The sequence below is a fragment of the Erpetoichthys calabaricus genome, chromosome 17 (genome assembly GCF_900747795.2).
Source record: "Erpetoichthys calabaricus chromosome 17, fErpCal1.3, whole genome shotgun sequence".
NCBI lineage: Eukaryota > Metazoa > Chordata > Cladistia > Polypteriformes > Polypteridae > Erpetoichthys > Erpetoichthys calabaricus.
In genome coordinates this window covers 63,870,965-63,889,764 of record NC_041410.2, presented here as the reverse complement: position 1 = coordinate 63,889,764, position 18,800 = coordinate 63,870,965, and the positions used below count along the sequence as shown (strand labels likewise).

The 18,800-nt window shown below is 43.7% G+C and overlaps 1 protein-coding gene across 2 annotated transcripts in view; it reads right to left on the bottom strand.

Moving 5' to 3' along the window:
- Positions 1 to 18,800, bottom strand: part of sema4ba (sema domain, immunoglobulin domain (Ig), transmembrane domain (TM) and short cytoplasmic domain, (semaphorin) 4Ba) — a 262,802-nt gene that overhangs the window by 32,191 nt on the left and 211,811 nt on the right. For both annotated transcript variants that reach the window (XM_051920216.1, XM_051920215.1), the window contains exon 8: positions 13,793 to 13,950. In XM_051920216.1, coding sequence (XP_051776176.1) covers positions 13,793 to 13,950 — 158 coding nt within the window. The remainder of the gene's footprint in view (positions 1 to 13,792; positions 13,951 to 18,800) is intronic.

Genomic DNA, 18,800 nt, shown 5'->3' with positions numbered 1-18,800 from the left:
TCGGCAGGATAGAAGAAGTGTCCGAACATGTCTGAAGGACAGGACTTGAATGACGATCTGACCGGGATGGCTTCCCAGATCCAGAACCTCCAAATAGCGCACGCCGCGACAGTGCAGGAGCTGGAAGAGACCAAGGCAAGGCTGACAGCAGCCGAATCGGTAAGACCGGAGCCCGCTCGACCTCCGCCTCCTCTAATGGTTCCGCTGACCGATGCAGACGATATAGAGTCTTATCCCGGCATATTTGAGAGGACCGCCTCTCACAACAAGTGGCCGGGGGCGGAATGGGCGTCCATCTTGGCTCCGTACCTGAAGGGTGCTGCGCAGCAGGCCTACTACGACCTCCCCGAGGAGGAGGCCGCGGATTATGACCTCCTTAAAACGGAGATCCTGAGCCGCTACGGCATTACCACGGACCAGCAGGCGAGTGAGTGGCGAACCTGACAGTTCAACCCCGATCAACCTGCCCGAGCCCAGGGCTTTCGAGTTCTGGGGCAAGATGGGTCGCTGGTTAAGGCCAGAAGGACCCCAGGCGCGCAGAGTACTGGAACAGGTGGCATACGAGGGCTTAATGAATGCTATGCCAGGGTATCTCGCCCAGCAGGTCCGAAGACATCCATACAAGGACATTAAAAGGACTCCTGGAGGTCCTGGAGCGTCAACTTGCGGTCCACTGAACCGGGGGGTCGGAAAAGTCGGCTCGTGGTGCCCGACAAGGGCGGGCCAGCCACCCCGAGCCCACCCGTCGCGCGGCAGAAGCTCCGGCGAAACTCAAAGACAGACCGGGCCCGCCGCACTGTTTCAAGTGTGGCGATCTCGGTCAACTGCTGCCTGCCTGCCCCCTTTACCAACCGCAACAGGAGCCAATGGACTGCATTTGGGCCACTACAGAGAGGTATTGTGCTCTGTCAAACCCGCTGGCTATACCTAATATGGGAGTGGTTCTAGTTAATGGTCATTCTGTGCTTGCATTGTTTGATTCCGGCAGTAACATAACCATTGTTGCTCGCCGTTATGTTTTACCGCAACAGTGGCTATGTCAGCATGTAAATGTAACTTGTGTACACGGGGAGACCAAGTCTTATAGGTCCGCGAAGTGCTTTATATCCTGGAAAGGTGGCTTGACTCAGTTGACGGTCGCGGTGTTACCCGAGCCACCTTTTCCAGTCATTTTGGGACACGACTGGTCAAATAATAACAGTGGTAGACGGAAAACCACTCCTGGGGCTAAGTTGGGTCTTGTTATGGGTGGGTGAAGTGCCATCCCCGCGACTCCCACGCCGTGCACACAGGCGAATAACGAAGATGACAGTGACTGGGGGGAGGATTCTCTGGCGTCGGACCCTGACCCGGAAGAAGATCCGGGCGAGGGCACAAGCCAGGGGACCAGTAGTGCTGCTACTCATGTGGACGCTTTAGACTCGATGGTTAATCAGTTCCGGTCTACCCCCACGTCATTTAAAAGGGAACAGTCGAATGATGATTCCCTAAAGTTCGCCCGGAATGCAGTTGTTTCAGTAAATGGCCAGTTGTCAGACAGTTCCTTGCCACCGGAGCCTTACTTTGTATTGGAAAATTATCTGTTATATCGGGTCACGAATCATGAAGGTGGAGCATGGAATTTGTTGTTAGTGCCGCGAACTTTCCGGCGGGAGGTCTGCGAGCTAGCACACTCCCATCTCCTAGGTGCCCATCTGGGAACCGAAAAAACGCTGGAGAGAATCAAATTGCGGTTTTATTGGCCAGGAATAAACGAGGAGGTCTGACGTTTCTGTCAGTCCTGCCCGGAGTGTCAGACCTGTCAGATTCCTAGGAAGAACCGCGCTCCTCTGGTTCCTATTCCCCTCAATGATGTCCCCTTTGAAAGGATCGGTATTGATCTTGTTGGTCCCCTTGAACCTTCGAACCGTGGCCAGAAATATATATTGGTCATGGTAGATTACGCAACTCGATATCCAGAGGCGGTGCCTTTACGTTCCGCTACTTCAAAGAATATCGCACGGGAATTAGTCAAACTCTTTTCCAGAGTGGGAATACCTAAAGAAGTCCTCACGGACCAAGGTACTCCCTTTACTTCGGATACGTTCAGGGAGGTGGCTAAGTTACTCCGTATTAAACATCTGGAAACGTCTGCTTATCACCCACAGACCGATGGTTTAGTGGAGCGCTTCAATCAGACGCTTAAACAGATGTTACGCAAGGTAGTCAGCGCGGACGGTAGAAACTGGGACAAGCTTTTACCTTTCGTGCTCTTTGCTTACCGGGAGGTCCCACAAGCCTCCACGGGTTTTTCCCCCTTTGAACTCCTATATGGACGCCAACCCCGGGGACTTTTAGATATTCTAAAGGAAGGCTGGGAAGAGGAGGCTCGACCCGGCAATAATATTTTTGGAGTATATCGCGCAAATGCGGGATAGAATGAATAAGATTCGGCCTATTCTAAAAGACCACATGATTCGTGCTCAAACAGCGCAAGCCCGGTGTTATAATCGGAACGCTGTCCTCAGGGAATTCCACCCCGGGGACCGCGTGATGGTACTCGTACCCACATCCCACTCCAAATTACTGGCCCATTGGCAGGGCCCTTATGAGGTAAAGGAGCGAAAGGGGCTGGTAGATTATTTGGTGAAACAACCAAATTGTAGACCGAGCAAGAGGGTGTACCACGTGAACTTGTTAAAGCCGTGGAGAGACTGGGACGAGGCTCCATCCTCCGGTACAGCCCTCTCCCTTTTCGCAGAAAAAAGCAGCCCTTAATCTCGGTCCGGACTTAACACCATCACAATGGCAGGAGCTAGAACAAGCGATCCGAGCCGTCCCCGAAGTGGTTAGCGAGTTACCTGGCCAAATCCAGAGGATGTTAGACAAGAATATCATTGAAGAGAGCTATAGTACCTGGTCCAGTCCTATCATCCTCGTTTCTAAGCCAGACGGTTCCTGGAGGTTTTGCAATGACTTCAGATGTCTGAACCAGGTCTCCAAATTCGATGCCTACCCCATGCCCAGAATGGATGACCTATTAGAACGCCTGGGTAAGGCACAATACTTGACTACCTTGGATATGACTAAAGGGTACTGGCAAATTCCCTTAACGGCATCCGCTAGAGAAAAAACAGCGTTCAGTACCCCTAGTGGACATTGGCAGTATAAGGTCCTCCCATTTGGACTGCACGGGGCACCAGCGACCTTCCAACGTCTGATAGACAGAGTGCTCCGGCCCCATCAGTCCTACTGTGCCGCCTACTTGGATGACGTAGTCATTTATTCCGGCACCTGGGAGGAACATATACTGCAGGTGTATGCTGTTCTCGCCACACTAGCGAAGGCCGGCCTTCGCATCAATCCCCGTAAGTGCTTCTTTGGCTTGAGGGAGGCCAAGTATTTAGGCTACCTAGTGGGACGGGGACAGGTGAAACTGCAATGCTCCAAAATAAAAGACATCCTTGAATGGCCCCGTCCGATAACCAAGAAACAGGTGCAAGCCTTCTTGGGGTTAGCGGGGTACTACCGCCGGCTTGTTCCCCGTTTCTCTGAAAGGGCAGCACCCTTGACTGATCTTACAAAGAAAGGGGCTCCTGTATATGTGGTATGAAACAATAAAGCGGAACAAGCATTCAGTGACCTAAAGAAGGCCCTAACATCGGGACCTATATTACACACCCCTGATTTCTCTTTACCTTTTATTCTCCAGACCGACGCTTCGGACACAGGCCGTGGTTGCCGTGCTGAGCCAAAGCATCGACGGTGCCGAACACCCCGTAATATACCTGAGCCGGAAGCTGTTGGACCGCAAGACCAGGTACGCGGCGGTGGAGAGGGAGGCCTTGGCCATTAAGTGGGCAGTGACTCATCTGCGGTACTACCTGCTGGGTCGGGAGTTCACCCTGGTAACGGACCATGCTTCTCTCCAGTGGATGGCCCTATACAAGGAGTCGAACCCCCGGGTCACCAGGTGGTTCTTGGACCTGCAGCCCTATAAGTTTACCGTTACTTATCGCCGGGATCCCCTTCAAGCCAATGCTGATGCCCTCTCCCGGGTTCACGACCTTTCGGTTTGGTCCGCCCGACCCGATGGGTCTGGGCTGAGGGGGGGGTCATGTCACTCACGCGCGATTAGGGAGCCGCTGAACGATCCAAAATGTAACGCGACAACATATGCCAGACGGGAATGGCGGGGTACTAACCATTCTCTCTTTATTTCTACAGAAAGACGCAACGCCGCCATGAACTCTCCTGAACACTGCACAACAACACGCCACTTCCACCTTCCCTCTGTCTCGCCCCGATGACGTCAGCAGTCCCAGCATCCATCTCGGTTCCTTCCCATCAGCCCATTCATCCATTTCCGGTCCCGCTACATAAGTGTTCCCCCATCCGCCATGATGGCGGACGGTGTTATGAAAACTGTTGTATTGATTGCAATTAATTTTTCATCACTTTCTACAGTATACGGGGCCGGAAAACCCCAAACCTTTATGTGCGTTTTGTGCTTTCTTTACAATATATATATACAGTGGGGCAAAAGAGTATTTAGTCAGCCACCAATTGTGCAAGTTCTCCCACTTAAAAAGATGAGAGAGGCCTGTCATTTTCATCATAGGTATACCTCAACTATGAGAGACAAAATGAGAAAAAAAAATCCAGAAAATCACATTGTCTGATTTTTGAAGAATTTATTTGCTAATTATGGTGGAAAGTAAGTATTTGGTCACCTACAAACAAGCAAGATTTCTGGCTCTCACAGACCTGTAACTTCTTCTGTAACAGGCTCCTCTGTCCTCCACTCGTTACCTGTATTAATGGCACCTGTTTGAACTCGTTATCAATATAAAAGACACCTGTCCACAACCTCAAACAGTCACACTCCAAACTCCACTATGGCCAAGACCAAAGAGCTGTCAAAGGACACCAGAAACAACATTGTAGACCTGCCCAAGGCTGGGAAGACTGAATCTGCAATAGGTAAGCAGCTTGGTGTGAAGAAATCAACTGTGGGAGCAATTATTAGAAAATGGAAGACATACAAGACCACTGATAATCTCCCTTGATCTGGGGCTCCACGCAAGATCTCACCCCGTGGGGTCAAAATGATCACAAGAACGGTGAGCAAAAATCCCAGAACCACAGAGGGGACCTAGTGAATGACCTGCAGAGAGCTGGGACCAAAGTAACAAAGGCTACCATCAGTAACACACTACGCCGCCAGGGACTCAAATCCTGCAGTGCCAGACGTGTCCCCCTGCTTAAGCCAGTACATGTGCAGGCCTGTCTGAAGTTTGCTAAAGAGCATTTGGATGATCCAGAAGAGGATTGGGAGAATGTCATATGGTCAGATGAAAAAACTCTACTCGTCGTGTTTGGAGGAGAAAGATTGCTGAGTTGCATCCAAAGAACACCATACCTACTGTAAAGCATGGGGGTGGAAACATCATGCAAAGGGACCAGGATGACTGATCCGTGTAAAGGAAAGAATGAATGGGGTCATGTATCATCAGATTTTGAGTGAAAACCTCCTTCCATCAGCAAGGGCATTGAAGATGAAACGTGGCTGGGTCTTTCAGCATGACAATGATCCCAAACACACCGCCCGGGTAACGAAGGAGTGGCTTTGTAAGAAGCATTTCAAGGTCCTGGAGTGGCCTAGCCAGTCTCCAGATCTCAACCCCATAGAAAATCTTTGGAGGGAGTTGAAAGTCCGTGTTGCCCAGCGATAGCCCCAAAACATCACTGCTCTAGAGGAGATCTGCTTGGAGGAATGGGCCAAAATACCAGCAACAGTGTGTGAAAACCTTGTGAAGACTTGCAGAAAACGTTTAGATCTCTGTCATTGCCAACAAAGGGTATATAACAAAGTATTGAGATGAACTTTTGTTATTGACCAAATACTTTTTTTCCACCATAATTTGGGTTGAGGGCGAATGTCGACAAAAGTCGACATCCAGCGACAGAGGGCGACAATCAGCTGTTAATGGCGACAAAACTCACTATCACGTCACAGGCATTCCCTCTCTGCTTGGAGGAATGTTAGAGTCGTTGACTCAGCAACTGATCCTTGCGTGTGCATGAGTTGTGATATGTAAACAAATGCAAACAAAGGCAAGATGGCATCAACATTTCACGAGGGAGCGAAGCGAGTGCAGAAAAGAAAATACTCGGCAGATGACATTTTGCGCATTATCGCGGAGTCGGACTTCATTGACAGTGATCAGGAAATCGAGCAAGAGATTGAGGAGCCGGCATTAGCCGATCGGAGACCAGCCGATGCCGCCCCAGCTACTCGGCTGGCAGCGGAGCACATTTGCGATGCCGGTGCACCTACGGCAAGGTTCGCGTGGGAGAAATACCCAAAAATTGATCCGTGGGAGCCGAACTGGCTACCGGACTTCACAAGAAGGCACGGCTTGCTGCTGGACACAACGGATTACAAGCCGCTGGACTATTTCAATCTGTTTTTTCCTGAGGCAGTTTTTCAGCTGATATCAGACGAGACAAACAGGTATGCACAGCAATTTTTTGAATTACGGGATGCGCTTGCTCCGCATTCTCGTTTTTCGAAGTGGAAACCCACAACAAAAGACGAGATGAAGGGCTTTGTGGCATTGCAGATAGAGATGGGAGTAGACTGGCGATATAATTTCAGGGAGCATTGGTCCAAACGTACTTTGTCACCTGGTGGCTTATGTTATGCCGTGTGATAGGTATGTGCTGCTGCAAAGCTTCATTCACTTCTGTGATAACCAGAAGCAAATCCCAAGGGGTGAACCAGGCTATAACCCCATGTATAAAGTCCAGCCCCTGCTTGAAATAGTGGAGCCAACATATAAACAATTTTATCAGCCTGGCCGTGATTTGTCTGTGGATGAATCAATGATAAAATATAAGGGACGGCTTTTTTTCCGCCAATATATGCCAGACAAGCCCACAAAGTATGGCATAAAGGATTTTGTACTGGCAGAAGCAAACACTGGTTTCGGCCTGAAAGTAATTACTTATACTGGAAAGCATTCCTTTCAAAGAGAGAACTGTCCCTTGACAAGTCAGGTTGTGCTGGAGCTGCTTCAGGGCTATGAACATTTGGGTCATGTTGTGTACATGGACAATTTTTATACATCACCAGAATTGTTCATGGAGCTACAGAGCAGGGGAATTGGAGCTTGTGGCACAGTGAGGGTGAACAGGAGACACATGCCTTTACAGTTGAAGCCAGACAGGCTGAAGATGAAAAGAGGTGACAATCCTGATTTCATGCGGGCAGATAAGTTGGTGGCATTGGCATGGCATGATGTCAAACGGGTGACTTGTCTTACTACAGTTCACACCAACAATTTATGTGAGAAAGTAATTCGTTCAAAGGGAAACCCAGAAGGTAGGAAGCTGGACAAGCTCGTTGCACTTGAGGAGTACAATTGTAAAATGGCTGGAGTTGATTGACTGGATCAGATTCTGGGGTCATATGCTTACGGCCATAAGTCCACCAAGTGGTACCACACTGTGTACCATCGCATGCGTGAGATTGCACTCACAAATGGATATATATTATTCAAGCAGGCAAATAGTGACAGCACTATGACTGTGGCAGATTTCCGCAAGAAGGTGGTTTACAGGTTGCTGGCAGATTATGTTGGACTGCCTTTGGCAAAGCGAGGAAGGCCAGCACAAAGAGCAGTGCCAGACAGGCTGACTGAGCGCCACTTTTCTGCAACATATGAGGACAAAAAGTACAAGCCTGACTGTGTTGTGTGCAGCAACAGACAACTGAAAAAGAGGCATCAGTGCAACACGTATTGTAAGCAGTGCAACGTGGCAATGCATGCAATTGGCTGCTTTGAGTGTTATCATACTTTGCAGGACTTTGCTTTGTAACATGTACAGTATGTAAAATAATAATATGTTAAATTATACAGTATGCAGGCTCATACAAAATGCAAAACAGTTATATTAGTCAAAAATAAATATTTTTTGTTGATTTGATATGTTAAACAATTGTTTTGTGTTCTTTTTTTAAAAAGGGTTAGTTTTTGGAAAAATATTCGGCCCTGGGAGAAAAGAAACAAAAAAAAAATTAGCCCTAAATTTGGGAAGGTGTGGGCAAGTCCGTCGTTATGTCATTATCAATTAAGCAGATAAAAGGCCTGGAGTTGGTTTGAGGTGTGGTGCTTGCATGTGGAAGATTTTGCTGTGAACAGAATAAATTCAGTCAAAGGAGCTCTCCATGCAGGTGAAAGAAGCCATCCTTAAGCTGCGAAAACAGAAAAAACCCATCCGAGAAATTGCTACAATATTACGAGTGGCAAAATCTACAGTTTGGTACATCCTGAGAAAGAAAGCAAGCACTGGTGAACTCTGCAACGCAAAAAGACCTGGACGTCCACAGAAGACAACAGTTGTGGATGATCGCAGAATCATTTCCATGGTGAAGAGAAACCCCTTCACAATAGCCAACCAAGTGAACAACACTCTCCAGGGGGTAGGCGTATCGATATTCAAGTCTACCATAAAGAGAAGACTGCATGAAAATAAATACAGAGGGTGCACTGCAAGGTGCAAGCCACTCATAAGCCTCAAGAATAGAAAGGCTAGATTGGACTTTGCTAAAGAACATCTAAAAAAGCCTGCACAGTTCTGGAAAAACATTCTTTGGACAGATGAAACCAAGATCAACCTCTACCAGAATGATGGCAAGAAAAAAGTATGGAGAAGGCATGAAACAGCTCATTATCCAAAGCATACCACATCATCTGTAAAACACGGTGGAGGCAGTGTGATGGCTTGGGCGTGCATGGCTGCCAGTGGCACTGGGACACTAGTGTTTACTGATGATGTGACACAGGACAGAAGCAGCCGAATTAATTCTGAGGTGTTCAGAGACATACTGTCTGCTCAAATCCAGCTAAATGCAGTCAAATTGATTGGGCAGTGTTTCATGATACAGATGGACAATGACCCAAAACATTCAGCCAAAGCAACCCAGGAGTTTATTAAAGCAAAGAAGTGGAAAATTCTTGAATGGCCAAGTCAGTCACCTGATCTTAACCCAATTGAGCATGCATTTCACTTGTTGAAGACTAAACTTCAGACAGAAAGGCCCACAAACAAACAGCAATTGACAGCCGCTGCAGTAAAGGCCTGGCAGAGCATTAAAAAGGAGGAAACCCAGCATCTGGTGATGTCCATGAGTTCAAGACTTCAGGCTGTCATTGCCAGCAAAGGGTTTTCAACCAAGTATTAGAAATGAACATTTTATTTCCAGTTATTTAATTTGTCCAATTACTTTTGAGCCCCTGAAATGAAGGGATTGTGTTTAAAAAAAATGCTTTAGTTGCCTCACATTTTTATGCAATCATTTTGTTCACCCCACTGAATTAAAGCTGAAAGTCTGCACTTCAACTGCATCTGAGTTGTTTCATTTAAAATTCATTGTGGTAATGTACAAAACCAAAATTAGAAAAAAGTTGTCTCTATCCAAATATTTATGGACCTAACTGTATATTATATATACAGACAGAATTATGGCAAGGCACAGATCTGGCCAAGGTTACAAAAAAATTTCTGCTGCACTTAAGGTTCCCAAGAGCACAGTGGCCTCCATAATCCTTAAATGGAAGACGTTTGGGACGACCAGAACCCTTCCTAGAGCTGGCTGTCCGGCCAAGCTGAGCTACCGGGGGAGAAGAGCCTTGGTGAGAGAGGTAAAGAAGAACCCAAAGATCACTTTGGCTGAGCTCCAGAGATGCAGTCAGGAGATGGGAGAAAGTTGTAGAAAGTCAACCATCACTGCAGCCCTCCACCAGTCAGGGCTTTATGGCAGAGTGGCCTGTCAAAGCCTCTCCTCAGTGCAAGAGACATGACAGCCCGCATGGAGTTTGCTAAAAGACACCTGAAGGACTCTGAGATGGTGAGAAATAAGATTCTCTGGTCTGATGAGACCAAGATAGAATTTTTTGGCCTCAATTCTAAGCGGTATGTGTGGAGACAACCAGGCACTACTCATCACTTGTCCAATACAGTCCCCACAGTGAAGCATGGCGGTGGCAGCATCATGCTGTGGGGGTGTTTTTCAGCTGCAGGGACAGGACGACTGGTTGCAATCGAGGGAAAGATGAATGCGGCCAAGTACAGGGATATCCTGGACAAAAACCTTCTCCAGAGTGCTAAGGACCTCAGACTGGGCCGAAGGTTTACCTTCCAACAAGACAATGACCCTAGGCACACAGCTAAAATAACGAAGGAGTGGCTTCACAACAACTCTGTGACTGTTCTTGAATGGCCCAGCCAGAGCCCTGACTTAAACCCAATTGAGCATCTCTGGAGAGACCTAAAAATGGCTGTCCACCAACGTTTACCATCCAACCTGACAAAACTGGAGAGGATCTGCAAGGAGGAATGGCAGAGGATCCCCAAATCCAGGTGTGAAAAACTTGTTGCATCTTTCCCAAGAAGACTCATGGCTGTATTAGCTCAAAAGGGTGCTTCTACTAAATACTGAGCAAAGGGTCTGAATACTTAGGACCATGTGATATTTCAGTTTTTCTTTTTTAATAAATTTGCAACAATTTCAAAAATTCCTTTTTTTTGTCTGTCAATATGGGGTGCGGTGTGTACATTAATGAGGAAAAAAATTAATTTAAATGATTTTAGCAAATGGCTGCAATATAACAAAGTGAAAAATTGAAGGGGGTCTGAATACTTTCCGTACCCACTGTATATATTATATATACATAACACATACATATACACACACACACAATATATATATTTTGCTGTCAAGTTACAGGAGAGCACAGAGAAGAGATTCTTTGCAAAAATTGACTGTATATCCTATTGCCATCACACCTTTCTAACACTATGAACTGAAATTAAAAAATACCACAATTACCTGTTTTTGAAATATATGGTGTTGGGAAATTGCACAGACTGTGACAGAAGAGGTTGTGGTACCTGGATGGGGGTGGTACCCAGCCGGGATGCCCGAGAAGACTGGAGGAGGGCTTGTGCCTCCTCCAGACCTCGAGGGGGCGACCGCCCTGGGGGCCATAGGTACAGAGCTGGGAAGCTCGACCCTGTAGGGGCCCGTGGTCACCGCCAGGGGGCACCCCAATACCAGTAGGACCCTGGACCTCGGCACTTCCAAGTGCTGGGGGGACAGAAGAGGGGACACCCGGAGGGCTTCCGGGGATACAGCCGGCAGTTCCGCCACACTGGGGCGTGTTGGTGGGAGATTGCCGGGGACACACCTGGAGCACATCCGGGTGCTTATTTAAAGGGGCCGCTTCCCTTCAGAGGATGACTTGAGTCGGGTGGAAGGAGGACAAGGTCTCTGGAGGAGTCTGCCTGTCTGTGTCCGGGTCATATTCCACAAGGTTTATAAAGCTAAGAAGTCAACTGAAAGAATGGGATCACTCAAAGATTGAAAAGCCAAATCCTAATTGCGTCAGAGAATCTTTAAGTGCTTTCAAGTAAATAAACCTTGAAATGATAGGTGAGGAAAGTGATGTGTTCAAAAGCTGTATGAAATGTTATCTGATGTGGGGTTAAAATACAGCTAAAATGTGATGAAAAAAGATGAGATATATGTATAGCCACTGCTACACTGAAATACTATAGAGGAAGTAATGTGTTTGATAGAGAGAGAACAAATTTTAAATGTTATACTTTTTCCTTAGAAAATCACAGTACTTAACAATACAGAGATTAAATTTTTGAAAGAGCATGGTGAAATTCCTGTTTAACTGTCTATACGGAGTTTGTGTGTTGAACCTCTTTCAGCACAGACGTTCCTCCCGTTGCCTCCAGCATTTCACTCATGTGCATGTTATATTAACTGCGAGCTCCAAACTTGCAAAGCATGAGTGAATATAAGTGTGTGTGCATTTTGTGTGACAGACTGGCATTCTGCTCAGGGCTGGTTCTTACTTAATAACTCATGATAACTATAATAAGAGTCTGACTCTGCAAAACCCTAAAACTGAACAAAGTTGGGGCAGAAAAATGGTAAGTGAATGGTGTTTCATATGCGGTTGTGTCTGAAAACACTGGGATAAAAATCTACTATATGATGTAAATATTAAAATTTGTCAAAGCAGGGCAATAGGATCCATCTGATCAATTGTGCCTTTCACCATTGACTAAACATGGTATTTCTTAAAAAAAAAATTTGAGCAAAAGGGTTTTATATGGTTCAAAGATATAAAGCAGTACAATACTGAGTGGGCTTGAAAAACCACAAAGTCACTCTTGATGTAGGCTTGGTTAAAACAGATGATAAAAAAGTGTACACTAATAAAAATAACTGTAGTGTTAGTACCAAGGTGAGCCAAAAAGAAGTGTCACATTTCAAACGTTGATTCTACAAAACTGCTACAAGATAATATATATTTCATTAAGACACAAGAGAGGGTATACAAACTTTTGAGGTTGGTGTGTGTATACCTTCGATATTCCCACAAGAAGAAATCACAAGGAGCGAGATCAGGCGAAAGTGAAGGCCACCCGACATTGCTGCGCAGGGATATCAGCTTCCCCGGAAATATATCCTGCAAACTTGCATGGATCTCCACACCGTATGGGCATCAACAACATTCATTTCTTCTAGTTGAGGTCACAAAAAGTTCTCTAGCATTTTAATGTAACTTTCTGAAGTGACGGTGACTGTTGCAACACCCTCAAAAAAGTAAGGGCCTATAATGCCAAATTCTGCAACACTGCACCAAACTGTAATATGCTCACTGTGCAGGGGTCTCTGATGAAGTTCATGAGGGTTGGTTTCAGCCCAATAGCGAAAGTTTTGCTCATTTATGAAAACATTAAAATGGAAATGTGCCTCGTTGCTGCACATGATGATGACATCTTCAACGGTTTGCAGAATGTTCACATGTTCACACACAATTCTCTACAGCTCTCAGTCTCTTTCAGTGAGTTTCTGCACTACAGTCATTTTGTATTGATGGAAATTAAGGTCCTCATGCAAAAATCCTCATCAAGACGTGTTGGAAGTGCCTAAGGCAGAAGCATGTTTGCGTGATGAACATCTAGGAGACTGCAAAATTGATGCCCTTACACCTTGGATGTTTTCAGGTATCCGTACAGTCCAAAGACTGCCTGGAGATTTTCTGTTCAATGTTGTACCCATCTGTCTAAATTTACCCACCCACTGAAGAATTGTTTTCCAATTAGGGACGTCACCATTAGGAGAAATGCTGAAGTGTGTTTGGAAGGCGTGTTGCATAGTGATGATGAATTAGTTGTTTTTGAAGAATGCTTCAACAGTGAAAGTACGGTGCGCACTTGACCAAGGCATGTTGCCGACTGAAAACTACAAGGAACCACCTATCAAAGGACCCCCACCCCAATCCACTTGGCTGCCTTTAACTCGCGCAATGAACTTGAGAAATGATGCACTTCATTTTGGCTCACCTTGTATATAAAAGAATAAAGAAAAGGACTGGTTGAGTTAAGGCATCTGGAATAGCAAGAATATCTATGTAACGTTGACAGAAGGGTGGGTAGTTTATATAAATTTAACTGAACAGGGCATGTAAAGCAAGGATGAGAAGAAGTTAATTTGGGGCAAATGGCAGTCAAATTTCTTAACAAATCTGCTGAAACGAGGTTAGCAATTTACAACATTTTATAGATTGCACAAAACAAGGACACAGTTTATTACAGAGCCTACTGACTTTACTGGGGTCAACAATTAACCTAATACTTGTGTTTGTAGGATGTGGGAGGAAAAAAAATCAGACAAAGGGATAACATGCATATTCCCAACAGACATACATAAAATAAATCTTACCTTGCAGACACGGGCTATCCTTGAGACAATGGTGTTATCAAAAAAGTCAAATTCCTTTCCAGTTTCACTGAAAAAGAAGTATATTTTGTCATCATCTCCAACTGGATTCCCTAAAGGTAGGCTCTCCTGAATATATGCTGCTCCCACAAAAGAAGGATCTGTTTTTTTTAAAAAAAAAAAACACCTTTAGTGTACATTTAATATTTCTACACTTAATGTTTTGGTTTTTACTCCCTAATTTTTTACACTTTTGTTTTCTTTAATAAATTTCATGTTTACTGTGTACACATTGATCTCATACTCATTTTAGGACACTACAAAGGTACTCTTAATCAGATAAAGATGTACATTATATTAAAAATATCTTTAATAAATATTAATGTTCCAATTTTTACTCGCACATGAAGATCTGAAATTATAAGATACAATGTGTTTTAATTATATCAGATATTTTATAAACAACAGCTGCATCTGAAATAAGGCTTGGATGCCTAAATAGTTCTTTATGAGAAGATTCAAATGCAAACTGCCTACTTGTAAAATGCAATTTAGATGGCTAGACAAAGTTTAAATCACATGAAATATTAATATATGTTAAAAATGTAATTCATAAAAACAGAAATAATAAAATGAAATTCATAATTTTTCTTAAAAACACATAGAAAAATGACTTAGAAACTTAGATAATATAATGTCTTAGATACATTTCCAGTAATACACCAAATAATTCTAAAATGTCAAGCAACAAGGTGTGCCAATAAATGGTGTTCAGAAATGAGAGAACAGTATCATACTGATAAGCATGAGAACATATAAAGGAGTAATTTAAGCAGCTTAGAGGACTGCATTTCCATACTGACACCATATCAAAGGAAAACTTACTAGAGGTGCACCAGCATGACTTTTATGGTCAACCTCTATGTTATGTTTGACAGAAAATCAGTCTATTCTGAATTCAGATCAATTTTAGTAGGCTACAGTTTAGCATTTAATATAATGATTAAAACACTGAAAACATTTCAGAGTCCAAGATTAGCAAACTCTAATTGGCAATTTTCCAAACATCCATTTTTCTGCTTGCTTAATGCAGTTCATTACTGAAGGATGCCACAGCTTATCCTTTGCAAAACAACTACAGTATGTCAATAAAATGTTGGATGCATTGCTTATTTCATTTTAGCCAATTTTATTATGCACATGCCATCATTTACTATTTGAACCCAATTTAAGTCTAATATAGTGAGATGTTCACTTTCATGAATTTGCTTTCAGCCACATTCAGATGCTAGCTTTTGCATTTTCAAATGGCAAACTGAAAAGGCCACAGTAGACGATCACACAAGGTATCCATTTCCAGTTAAATCAATTTGGATGCTTCTCTGTTTGCCACTTTAAAAATTGTATTTTTTGCTTTCAAACTGCTAATTTGTAAAGCATACTTTTGTTGTTCATGTATGGAGAACACTAAGGACAACTGTAAAGAAGCAGCAATGAACTGCAAACTGCTTTTAAAGCAGCTGCACCGTTCGTCGTAAAGCATGAAATATCATTTAACTACTGCTTATCACAAAATAAAAACAAACAAACTGAAAGAGACAAAATCAACATCTTGCTGTAAGTCATTTCACATTTATCTGCATTGCTGTGACTAACGGCATGGAGGGAAGGTGGTGAGTAAAAAGAGTACACACACAGCTCCATACATAAAAATATGGATAATTCATGCTGCACATATTACACAGTGTTAATGTACTGTTTTCAGATGTACATTCTAGCTAGCCTCCTACCATTTAACTTATCCTTAACTCTACTAATAAAAAGAGCACAGTAGCACAATAGGAAGCCTCAAAAAGACATGCCACTGCTTTCTGCACCTCAGTTGTAAAGTAATGTACAAATACAGTATTAAGACCCTCTTGCAATACTTTGCTCATTCTGACCACCAAAATCAAAACATTGGGTGCCTCAGTATGAGGTAGGCTTGTACTATTTGTCCCAAATTGCCAAAACAGTAGCTGATTCCCAATTTCATTCAAGGAAAGGAAACACATGCCTGACACTGCTCTCATGACACTTGATTGGCACACAGTAAACTTTACTGTCTTCCTTAAAATGAAGGTGTAAAACGATAATACGGTATCTGCCCTTAAATGACAAAATAACAGTAAAAAAAATACAATAGCTGAACAAATAATATCTTAACTTGGAAATGGCACAGGAAAGCTAATAATAACTAAAAAAACATAAATATTAGATGCAGGCTAAAATGAAAGATTTCCTTTTTTATTCTGCCCGCTGTAGCATACGGTGGTGTAAGAATAGGAACGGAAAACCGTGATAAAGGAATTCAGAAATCAAGAAGAAATAAATACTTCTTGAAAGACTCAGTGTGCGTGTAGAATTCCCGGCCAAGCAGGATTACATGTGAAAGTGATAAATAAATCAGGCTTTCCGAATTTACGTACTATGGCCATGGCATCCTGATAGTTTTGTTGCATGTATCTTGGACTTCCTGGAAATGTGGACGGTAATATGATCATTTTGCCTACACGTACGTTGTTATTTTCAGCGTTTGCTTGCTTGTAGTGCGTCTGATAGTTCCACGACCAGATCTTGTTGATGTAATCTGAGATAGTTGAGACACGCGCCCTCTGTTTTAACATACGCATTTACGACGTACTGTTGGAATAGTTTGCCGCTGGAGTGCAAAATACTAAATGTATTCCTCATTGCTAATCTGTACGCATAAAATTGGCATTAAGTAAGCCTTATTCGCTTGGCGATTCTTTTATCGGGAACATGTTTAAATCTTTGTGCCAGCCAATGTCTCCGCAAGGGAATAAAAGTGGGTAAACCATAGGATCGCAATTCATATTGAGCGTGGAAATCTGTTTACAGGAGTTGCCTATGGGATAGATGCAAATGTCCTTTTCGGCAGTTGTTTTGCCATCTTCTCCGACGAAAATTCCTGCAACATCGGTGTGACATGTCGGGGCTTTGTATCGTCATAAATCCTGCCTAGGGTTTTCCTTGAAAACCATTCGTACAGATGCTGTTGGATTGGACTGAGCGATTACATGCATGTGTTTGTATGATTTAGCGAAGGGGTTGATGGTTCTGAGCATGAAATCTAGCTGGAGAAGTACATTTTCGCCACATGCAGAGTTTGCTTTATTTTGTAAGCGTACTTCAGTAGCTTGCGCTGTGTCAAAAACATACAACTGTCCATATCCTGGAGAGGTAGAAGTGTTAGCGTATAGTGGAGAGATTTGGTGATAAATTTGCCTGTGTATTTTAAAACAGTATGGTACATGGCCAAGAGGTTGAGTTATCTGTGCTCCCATGGAAGCAAACGCTAGAAAAGAGTTGTAGTCTCGAACGTGTTCACGATAATTTTTAGCTTCTGATGTTTGCTGTGTAAGAAGCTGTTGTAAAGACACAGGTGGCTCCCGCAAAGGTGGTAAAGCTACTTTACCGTTGTGGCAGCACCTCGAGTATTTGTTGGATGTATTACGCTCAGCAGGCCAGTATAGTGCATGACATGGAAGAGGACGAATAGGAATCAAGAAATGCCGTGTTGGCTGCGTCTGGGTGGGACTGGTTTTGAAGAGGAGCTGCAGGTAGCGTGGGGAAGGGTTTGGAAGAGGACGAATTGGAGTCGAGAAATGCCGTGTCGGCTGCGTGTGGGCGGGACCGGTTTTGAAGTGGAAGCAGGACGAACCACAAGAGAAATATTTATAAGAGATTCTTGTTTGTGAATAATGATGGATAATCATGAGTGCGGGTACTAATTAGTGACACAAACAAATCTGGCATCACATTGGCCTCTAATGGAGTTCAAAAAATTGTATCGGTATAATGCCTGATATCAAGATTATTTTGCACATGCTAGACCTTCATGATGACACATTAAGTACTGTACATGCTACAAAACAAAGAGTAAACACTATGTGGTTTGCTGGTTTATTATTTCCATCATGAGTGAAGACAACAACAAAATGGTAGCATAAAACACTTGTTCTATTTAGCCGAGTTAAGATAAATAATAATACAAATTTTATTATTCATCATCTAAATGAGCACCATCTTGAAAAGGACACTACCTAGTTCAAAGCTAAAGAAAAAAAAAATCTGGATCGTCTGCACCATAGTTTGCTGCTCTTTGGTCAGCTGTGTCATTATTTGAAAAACATAATTTAGTCAAAATGGCCGGGTTGGAAAATGGATGGATGGATGGCCAAAAGGCAAAATTCATTACTCTAATATTTATGTCTGCAAAACACCACTAAGAAATAAAACTAAGAGTTAGTGTGGAAATTGTGAACTTGTGTTCACAGCCAACACCAACCTGGGATCTATTAACACTAGAATTACCAAAGCTTACGAGAAAACTTGTAAATCCGGCCCACCTTAAATCCACTCACACGTCTCCATTCAGTGTCTTTTGTCTTGTAAATGTGTCGATAATCCCAAGCAGCCTGCTATACTATCCCCTCCACCGCCGGAGAATCTGCAAAAACCTCTCCCAACTGAAGCCTCGTTTATGAGGGAGTCAGGTACCTAGGCTAAAAAATATATCGTTATTCGGAACACATGCATTTCACGTGTGTTCCGTGTCTACAAAGATCTGTGTAAGTGTAGGATGACAGGAAATGTTGAACACATACCTAAAAGACAAACTTTTTCCATGTTTTAGTACAAACAACAAAAGACTGAAGTCCAAATATCAAATAAGCATTTCCACAAAAGATACTGTAAGACACCAATGTTCCTCCGGATATCAAGAGTGAGCCTGATATGGCCGTGCAATATGTAACACAGAGAATGGAAAAGGCAGTTGCCATCTCCGGGCATGGAAACCACTCGGTAAGTGACAGTTCTTTGATCGATGGTGATCACCTCGATAGAAATATTAATGGGAATACGGTTGAAACGATAAAGGAAATGGGTACCTGAACAATGTAAACTAAGTCTAAAACACCTACACAATAACTATAATCGTAATAAA